Source organism: Notolepis coatsorum (assembly GCF_963971535.1).
Source record: "Notolepis coatsorum genome assembly, chromosome: 10".
Classification (NCBI taxonomy): domain Eukaryota; kingdom Metazoa; phylum Chordata; class Actinopteri; order Aulopiformes; family Paralepididae; genus Notolepis; species Notolepis coatsorum.
In genome coordinates, this window is record NC_140174.1 from 49,900,551 (window position 1) to 49,910,658 (window position 10,108).

Here is a 10,108-nt window from a genome sequence, read left to right on the forward strand (position 1 = left end):
TTTATGTACATCGCCGGCCGTGGAGGGAAGGGATGGGTGGGTGATAGTCAGACACGCAGGAATACCGTAGCTCTCGTGAGTAGCGTTCCTCTGATGTCAGTGAGTTCCTGGTAAATGGGTTCTGATTTCACACTGATCTTGACAGCCCTTGTCTTGTGAGGCCATGTGACACATCCGCTGGAGGAGGTATTCAGTTCAGCAAGTCACAAGCACGACCGATTACTCATTTCTTGGTACTGTACACACTAGTTCTCTTCCTCTAGGATGGCCGTCCCGTTAAATACACCCTTTTCCCCTCAAATCAGATTTTTGCATGAATTCAATGCATGATTTTTTAATCATTCATCTTTTACTGTCAGCAATTGTATTGTATATACAGTAGGCCTATATATTTTAAAATCTATATTTCATTTATGTTGCAGGTTATTTTCTGTATATTTATAAAGATTATGATGCTGCTACTCTCCAAGCTGAAAGCGGATCAGATGAACTTCACAGACTACAGATACAGGTATTCTTCTGCCGTGTCTTTTGGAATGTTACTGGCTTTACTCTTGAATGGCAGAGAACACGTTTTATTTTCACCAGAGAGAGAAGAGAGAGAGAGAGAGAGAGAGAGAGAGAGAGAGAGAGAGAGAGAGAGAGAGAGAGAGAGAGAGAGAGAGAGAGAGAGAGAGAGAGAGAGAGAGAGACTTTCAAAATAATAGCCTTGCTCTGGTATATTCCAGGTTTTAAATACATTTATATAGCTACTGTCTGGCGGTTTATCCTCATACTAGATGTCAAGGTGCCTTGGTCCTTTTAGAGCATTGTTACCCTCTAAACAAAGTGTCCTATGAACATTACAGTAGGTCACTGGAACACTGTTTTAAGCTAGAAAGCTATACCTGAAAAATTACAGTTACACTGTTGTTTACAAAGGCATGGACCGGAGGTTTTGTTTACAAACATATTCTAATCTAGAAGACACCCTGGGCACAGCAGTGCTACTCTCCTGGGTGCCAGTTGGTGCATGGATAACCAAAGTAAACAAAAACAACAACAAAAACATATTCCACGATACTTTTGACACTATTTTATTGATGGATCACATAAAAGTATAAGGAAAGGGTTTTACATGTCTTGCTTCATCAGATTTACTCTAGATTAATCTAGGCTTACTTTTGGCTCACAGTGCCTCAAAACTATTTTGTTTTGATATATGATGACATTGAATAATTGTACAAATTACATGTATATTAAATGTGTTTGTAAATGAATTACAGGCTCTGCACAAAAGCAAGTTTACTTTTTAACAAAAATCACAAGGATTTTATTCATGCTCCAATATCGACCAAGATTAACTGAATATTCCTGACATGGTCTTGTTTTGATCAGTCACCATAAGGTTTGGGGATAGTTCCTTCTTACTCATCATACCAACCAAAGTAAATTTTATGTTTTATGTTTAAGTTAATGTCCAGATCGAATGGGCTGTCCAGGGCTGTGTTTTACTGTAAATAACAGATCTCACTCAATACTCTTGTGATAAAAAATAAATCTACTCAATTAGACCCAACTAGAGTAAATGCAATGAGTTACATTCTACCTCTGGTAATCATAATTTGTGTCTGCCTGTGCTTCCTGTACCCTGTTAGCTGGTTAATCATATTGCGTCTGCCTGTGCCCTGTTAGCTGGTTAATCATATTGCGTCTGCCTGTGCCCTGTTAGCTGGTTAATCATATTGCGTCTGCCTGTGCCATGTTAGCTGGTTAATCATATTGCGTCTGCCTGTGCCATGTTAGCTTGGCCAGAGCGACGCTGGTGCTCATCCCTCTGCTGGGGATCCATGAGGTGGTGTTCACAGTGCTGATCGATGAGTGTGTGGAGGGCAGCAGCCGCTACGCCAGGAACTTCATCAACCTCACGCTCAGCTCCTTCCAGGTAGGAGGATACCAGGTGTGTGTGTGTGTGGAGGCTCATGTAGGGTCCAGGTGTGGAGGCTCATATCATTTACATTTACATTTAGTCATTTAGCTGACGCTTTTATCCAAAGCGACTTACAAGTTCTGTACGACAAGCCATCAGGAAGGGCACAACTCTATCAGCTGAGCAACAATGTTCATCAAAGTGTTGAGTGCTACAGTGTAGGTTAGTTTATTAGGACAAGTGCATGACAGTACGGTTAGTTAGGGTTAGATTTTTTTATTGTTTTTTTTTTTTTTTTTTTTTATTCAGATAATGGTTGAAGAAGTGCGTCTTTAGTCGACGGCGAAAGATTGGACGTGATTCGGCTGTCCTAACTGGGGTGGGTAGTTCATTCCACCATTGTGGGGCAAGGACTGAGAATAGGCGACTTCTCTTTGATGACCCTCCCGGAGCTTGGATAGGAGTAGGTCTGAGGCGGCCAGAAGATGCAGAGCGTAGGGGTCTTGAGGGTGTGTAGTTAGAGACCATTGACCGGAGGTAGGCGGGAGCGGTTCCCTTTGCCGCACGGTATGCTAGGTCGAGGGCCTTGAAGCGGATTCGTGCAGCAATGGGGAGCCAGTGCAGGTCCCTAAGAAGTGGGGTGACATGGGGCGACTTCGGTAGGTTTGAGATCAGGCGGGCCGCTGCGTTCTGAATGAGTTGAAGAGGCTTAGTGGCAGTGGCCGGGAGGCCAGCGAGCAGTGCATTGCAGTAGTCGAGGCGGGAGATGACTGTTGATTGGACGAGGAGTTGGGTGGCTTCTTTTGTCAGGAAGGGGCGTATCCTTCTGACGTTGCTCAGGAGGAATCGGCAGGTTCTGGTCGTCGCTGCGATGTGAGCAGAGAAGTTCAACTGGTCGTCGAGGACAACACCAAGGTTCTTGGCGGTCGGGGACGCAGTCACAGCTGTATTCTCGACTGTGATTGAAAGGTCGGTTAGGGGGGAGGATTTGGCCGGCAGGTGGAGCAATTCTGTTTTGCTTAGGTTCAGTTTGAGGTGGTTGGACGTCATCCAGGCTGAGATGTCGGACAGACAGGCCGAGATCCGCTCAGAGACGTGGATATCTGAGGGAGGGAAGGAGAGGAAGAGTTGAGTATCGTCGGCATAACAATGGTAGGAGAAGCCATGAGACGTGATAATGTTACCCAGTGATTTAGTGTAGAGGGAGAAGAGAAGGGGTCCTAAAACCGAGCCCTGGGGGACACCCGTCCGCAGGGGGCGGGTGGCCGACAGGGTCCCTCTCCATGACACTTGGTAGGAGCGGTCATTGAGGTATGATGACAGCCATGTCAGCGCAGAGCCAGCCACTCCCATTCCTGCGAGGGCCGCAAGGAGGATCTGGTGGTTGACTGTGTCGAAGGCTGCAGATAGATCTAGGAGAATCAGGACAGAGGAGAGGCCTTTCGCTTTTGCTAAGTGAAGTGCCTCTGTGACCGCAATGAGGGCTGTCTCTGTGGAGTGACCAGTCCTGAAGCCTGACTGATTAGGGTCTAGGAGGTCATTCTGTAAGAGATAAGCAGTAAGTTGGTTGGATACAGCACGTTCAAGTGTTTTAGAAAGGAAGGAGAGAAGAGAGACAGGACGGTAGTTGCCTATGACGGTAGGGTTCAGGGTTGGTTTTTTTATGAGCGGCGTGACTCTGGCTTGTTTTAGGGAGGTGGGGACCACCCCCGAGTTGAGTGAGGAGTTGATGGTTGCAGTTAGGAATGGGAGGATGTCTGGTGCTATGGTCTGGAGGAATGGGGAGGGTAGCTGGTCCAGCTGGCAAGTAGTCGGACGGTTTGACGTTACCAGTGTCAGGGTCTCTGCTTCTGTAATGGGAGAGAAAGATGACAGAGTGAAGGATGAGGTTCTCGATTCAGCATTTGGAATGGGTGGGGGTTGGGAGAAGGAGCTGCGGATGTTCTCCACTTTTTCCTCAAAGAAGATCGCAAAGTCTTCGGCAGAGAAAGATGAGGGAGGGGGGGGTGGGGGGGGAGTGAGGAGGGAGGACATGGTAGCATGCAGTTTGCGAAGATTCTTGGCAGAGGCCTCGATCCTATGGTGGAAGAAAGAAGCTTTGGCATTAGTGATGGTTTTGGAGAATGTTAACAAGAGGTTGTGATATGTGTCGATGTCAGCAGTGAGGCGTGACTTTCTATACTTCCTTTCAGCTGCTCTCAGGACCTGTCTTTGTTCTCTCACTGGATCTGTCCAGGTGTGTGGGCTCATATAGGGTCCAGGTGTGGAGGCTCATATACTGTAGGGTCCAGGTGTGGAGGCTCATGTAGGGTCAGGGCCGGATTAATGACCGAGCCGTCCGGGCCGCGGCCTGTGGGCCTCTAGTGATGAGGAGCCTCAAAAAAAAGAAATTTTTTTTTTATTTTTTATTTTTTATTTACATTTTTGTTGGAGGCCCCTCGTCACTAGAGGCCTTTTGGAGGCCCCTCGTCACAAGAGGCCCCAAATTAGTATTATTATTTTTTTTACTTTTATTTTTAATTTTTTTGGAGGCCCCTCGTCACTCGAGGCCTTTTGGAGGCCCCTCATCATTAGAGGCCTTTTGGAGGCCCCTCGTCACTAGAGGCCCCAAATTATTATTATTATTATTTTTTTTTTTTTTTTTTTTGAGGCCCCTCGTCACTAGAGGCCCCAAATATTTTTTTATTTTTTTTTTTACTTTTATTTTGAATTTTTTTTGGAGGCCCCTCGTCACTAGAGGCCCCACATTTTATTTTTATTTTTTTTCTTATTTTGGAGATCGATGTCATACTGTGACACTGAAATGAAAACATATTTCATCAACTAAAATATTTAGTCAATACAAATATTTCATCAACTAGCCGTCTGCAAGTGGCTAATCTTGAGTATTTTTTCTCCTCTTCATTTGAGGTAAAAACAGCAATAAAAAGTCAAAACTTACATCTCCACATCCCACCCACGACGCCTGAATACTTTTACCAACGGATTTCCAGTTCCGCGTTCGCGTTCTGCGCTCTGATTGGCCACTGACGTTTCTGGTAGCGCCAATCGTGTGACGCCTCTTTCTTTCACCGGTTAAGCTTAGGCACTCTTTCGAAGTTGGTTACGGTTAGAGTTTGTCTTAAAGCAGGGCGATAGAACACCAGCCCTGATTCCATACTCTAACCTTATCCAACTTCGAAGGAGTCACCTAAGAAACGTTAGTCAATATTTCCATTGTATTTTTTTTCTTTTATACATACATACATACATACATACATACATACATACATACATACATACATACATACATACATACATACATACATACATACATACATACATACATACATACATACATACATACAGCCCCACCCCCACCTAATAGACAGTCCCCTCCCCACCGTATGTAATGTATATATTCTCTCCCCACCGTATGTATATTTCTCTCCCACCCACCCACCCCCTCCTAATGTACAGTCCCCTCCCCATCATATGTATATACTCTCTGTCAGGATCTATGGGGAACAGTACTGTATATTTGCATATCATATATGTCACAAATGTAACAGTACTATATACCTGTATGTCATGTATGTCCCTATGCCATAAATGTCATGATGTCATATATGTTGTGCATGTCATACATGTCACTATGAATTGAAAATGGGGGACCCTGATGTAAACAAGACAAACGTCTTTCTCTGGTCTGCATCCCCTTAACAATTGTGTGTATTGAGCCGTACTGTATTATTTGTACCCATTCTGCAATCTGTTAAATACAATTTTCATTAATTCATTCATTCACAGACAGTAACACAGGACAAGAACACATTTCAACCCCCTCCCTTCCCTAATTATAATTTAAATTGACATTCACGTAAAAGTAAGCTTACTATTCTAATATTATATTCTTGTCTCCAAAGTGTGTGCATGTTTTTTTTCTTCCTGAGGATGGCACCATCCCCCCATCTAAACATGATGTGTTTCTTTTCTCTTCTTGATTGATTGATTGAAAACTTTATTAAAAGATTGTAGAATGGGTACAATACAGTACGGCTCAATACATACAATTGTTAAGGGGATGCAGACCTGAAAAAGACGTTTGTCTTGTTTCCATCAGGGTCCCCCATTTTCAATTCATATAGACATTTATGACATACACAACATACATGACATTTATGGCATAGGGACATATAGGTATTTAGTACTGATACATTTGTGACATAAACGGTATTCAAATATTCAGTACTGTTACCCCTAGATCCTGACAGAGTAAATACATATGATGGGGAGGGGACTGTACATTAGGAGGGGGAGGGTGGGTGGGAGAGAAATATCCATACGGCGGGGAGGGGATATGTACATGCGGTGGGGAGGAGACTGTCTATTAGGAGGTGGTGGGGGTTTTGGGCATTTACGGTGGCCAGTTTCGAATTGCAGCCTCCCGTAGGTGCTCTTTAAGAGCAGTTTTGAATGTGGGTAGTGATTCACATTCCTTTACAGCTTTGGGTAGGGCGTTCCACATTGATGTGGCATAATTGCGAAACGTGTTTAGTCCCTTGTTTGAGCCGAATCTGGGTTTAACATGATTTGTGGAGCTCCCTCTGGTGTTGTGATCGTGGTATTCACTGACCTTTGGGAAGTATTTTGACATGTACATGGGTACCTTGGTCGTGTAGTGTATCTTGTAGACCAGGCCCATTGCAAGTTGCTGTACTCTGTCGTCTACTCTAAGCCATCCTAGGTTGTCAAAGTGGGCAGGGGTGATCAAAGTCCTTTTAGCTTGGCCCTCAGAACCCACCACTTCTAAATATTCTATATATTTTTTAATGTGACATATAAAAACGCCACTGTGCGTGCGTGCACGTGTATGTGTGTGTGGGGGGGCCTCCACAAGAATCTGGCCCAGGGGCCTCTGAAGTCTTAATCTGGCCTTGTGTAGGGTCCAGGTGTGGAGGCTCATATAGGGTCCAGGTGTGGAGGCTCATATAGGGTCCAGGTGTGGAGGCTCATATAGGGTCCAGGTGTGGAGGCTCAGATAGGGTCCAGGTGTGGAGGCTCATATAGGGTCCAGGTGTGGAGGCTCATATAGGGTCCAGGTGTGGAGGCTCATATAGGGTCCAGGTGTGGAGGCTCATATAGGGTCCAGGTGTGGAGGCTCAGATAGGGTCCAGGTGTGTGGAGGCTCATATAGGGTCCAGGTGTGGAGGCACAGATAGGGTCCAGGTGTGGAGGCTCAGATAGGGTCCAGGTGTGGAGGCACAGATAGGGTCCAGATGTGGAGGCACAGATAGGGTCCAGGTGTGGAGGCTCAGATAGGGTCCAGGTGTGGAGGCACAGATAGACGGTGGTGTAGTGGTTAACACTGTCGCCTCACAGCAAGAAGGTCCAGGGTTCGATTCCCGCTTGGGGACCAGGTTTCCATGATGCCAGTTACCCAGGTGGGGTATTTCCCAGGCCTTTCTGTGTGGAGTTTGCATGTTCTCTTCGTGCTCGCAAGGGTTTCCCCCCCGATAAGATAAACCCAATGGAAAAACATGCACAACAATAGATCGCTAACGCTGTGGCGTCCTTGACGAAGACGGACAGGAGCACTTGGATTGGTCCCCTGGCGCGGCTCACGTTGACGCCTGTCTGCTCCCGGCTGCCTTGGGGGGGAAGGACGACGGGATGGGTTAATCGCAGATACGAATTGCATGCATGCATCGCATGTGTGCCGATTGATGACCTCTGAGCAGGTCCTAAATTATTATTATTATGTGGATGCTCATATAGGGTTCAGGTGTGGAGGCTCAGATAGGGTCCAGAAGTGGAGGCACAGATAGGGTCCAGATGTGGAGGCACAGATAGGGTCCAGGTGTGGAGGCACAGATAGGGTCCAGGTGTGGAGGCACAGATAGGGTCCAGGTGTGGAGGCACAGATAGGGTCCAGGTGTGGAGGCACAGATAGGGTCCAGGTGTGTGGGCACAGATAGGGCCCCCCTGTCATCTTGTCTTGTCATACATAAAGTGCCTTCTGAGAGGTTTATTGATATACAGCATTATTTTAACCTTGCTGAGTCTGTCTGTTATTACGTAAAATGTGTTATTTTCACTCCCGAGTCACATTTGATTCATCATGGCAGCACCCAGTTAACAGACAGACTTTAAATAGAATTTTTGAAAAGTTGGACCATTTCGACAACTTCGGGGTAAGTGTTTGACAAATAAATGGCCCCCGGTTTTATGTTTAGGCATTATGAAATGCTTCTCAGTAAGTGAAATAGAATTGCATGACATACCATCGCACAGAAGATCAAAAGTTCAGTCTATGTTCATTTGCCCAGCTGTGATATGAAGCAAAGAAAGTGTAGCGTACTACAGTCAGGAACCAACCAATTATACCCCGTGGCCCTTGACTGACATTAATATTTCTCACGTTCAAATGTCCTGGTAACCGTTAATGTGTAAATGTAACTTTTTTTCAGGGATTCCTGGTTGCTGTGCTTTACTGTTTCATCAACGGAGAGGTGAAATATTGTATTCAATGCATGCATGGATAGACCACCGCAACACTTCCGGTATTCTGAAATAGTGGGAGAGAGAGCGGGGGGAGAAGATTAATGAATGTGGATGAGAGCCTTGACACTAAGTGGTTGTAGGTACGGCTGTGGGGGTGCGGGAGACATGATCCATTAGACTTGTATACGCCTGAGTCTCCTGAACACGGAGAGACCAATCCCAAGTCGATCGATCTGCACTTTCTCGGCCGAGCGATAGTCACCTATCCGCATCTACTCCCGAGCTCTGCATGCGCAGATTGATAAACCTAGAAATCCAGAGAAAGTGCGGATCGACTTGGGACTGCTCACTCCGTGTTCAGGAGACTCTGGCGTATAAAAGTCTATTCTTGGATCATGTCTACAGCACCCCCAGAGCCGTAGCTACAACCACTTAATGTCAAGGCTCTCATCCACATTCATTAATTTTCTTCCCCCGCTCTCTCCTCCATGAGCTCAATGTAACGCGGAAGTGTAGTGGTCTATTGTAACGAATTACCTGTGATGATGCACAAAGGCTCGCCATGTGACTCATTTGTTGTTGTTTTGCGTACGCTCAGGTCCAGGCGGAGCTGAAGAAGCGCTGGCAGCTCTTCCTGTTCAAACACCACTTCCAGGCCAGGGGCTGTTTCCGTGGCGCGCCCCTCAAGCACCTGTGGAAGTGCTCCCGAGGCCGTCGCCCACGCAGCTCCCAGCAGAGCGAATCGTATGAAGAGGGCGGAGTTTCCATCACACACCCGCACCTGCTCCAGGTGGCAGTGCAGGGAGGAGGGAGATTCGGAGGGGGAGAGGCTAAAGATCAGAGGACGAAGGGTCGCGCTGCGACCGGACTGGAGTTCCTCACCAGGAAGAGTCTGTCTAGCAGCGACGGGGAGATCACGCAAGGAGAGACCATGGAGGAGATACTGGAGGAGAGCGGGTTCTGAGCTCACTCCCTTGTGTATTTCATGAACTACAAGATCATACTATGATATCATATCTATAAACTATGAATAACCATGTATAGACTGAATTAGTGATGCTGACGGCGATGTTGTATTTTGATTGTATTGCTCTGTTGTTCTAACGTTGTATGTATTCCTATTGCTGACAGATCATATTCAAGATGTGTATTTGTATCTACAGCAAACATAGTAAATCTCAGAGTATACTTAATGGAAACATACATAATATATATGTCATGGCCAGTCAAAATTATCTATATGACACAGCGGATGGAATTTAAATGTAAATACAAATACAGTGTATTTGTAGTCTGAAAATGTGAATTGTGAATATGATAGCCAAGAACATAGTGCAACGGGTACAGTATGTGTAGCGGGTACAAATATTATAGGCATGTGTATAATGTTTCTTATAGCATTGTATAGTGATGCATTAAAGGGATAGTCTGTATTTTTCAAGAAGAGTTGTTACAAGTCTTTTTAGTCCTTCCGAAAAAGTGCATGCGCCATGCTTTTGGTTTTTAAGGTTGGGATATAGACAATGGTAGCATCGTCTGTTAACAATGCCAGTGGATGTCAATAGCAGCGTGACGCACGCCATTTTCCAGGAGATGTCAATCATGGTCCCATTTACTTCCACATTTTCCACTTTCAGTATCTCAGAAACCAAAACCGTTATTGTGTGTAGTTTTTGGATAGACTGAGAGGTGCAGGGGTGTAGTGGAGAGGGGGGC

At 45.6% G+C, this 10,108-nt stretch overlaps 1 protein-coding gene across 1 annotated transcript in view; it reads left to right on the plus strand.

The window, feature by feature from the left end:
• Positions 1-9,356, plus strand: part of glp2r (glucagon-like peptide 2 receptor) — a gene marked incomplete at both ends in the record, with an annotated part of 120,507 nt that extends 111,151 nt beyond the window's left edge. The window contains 4 exons of the mRNA XM_084323036.1: positions 423-511; positions 1,786-1,924; positions 8,359-8,400; positions 8,991-9,356. Of these exons, the coding sequence (XP_084179162.1) occupies positions 423-511; positions 1,786-1,924; positions 8,359-8,400; positions 8,991-9,356 (636 nt within the window). The remainder of the gene's footprint in view (positions 1-422; positions 512-1,785; positions 1,925-8,358; positions 8,401-8,990) is intronic.
• Positions 9,357-10,108: the final 752 nt, after the last annotated feature.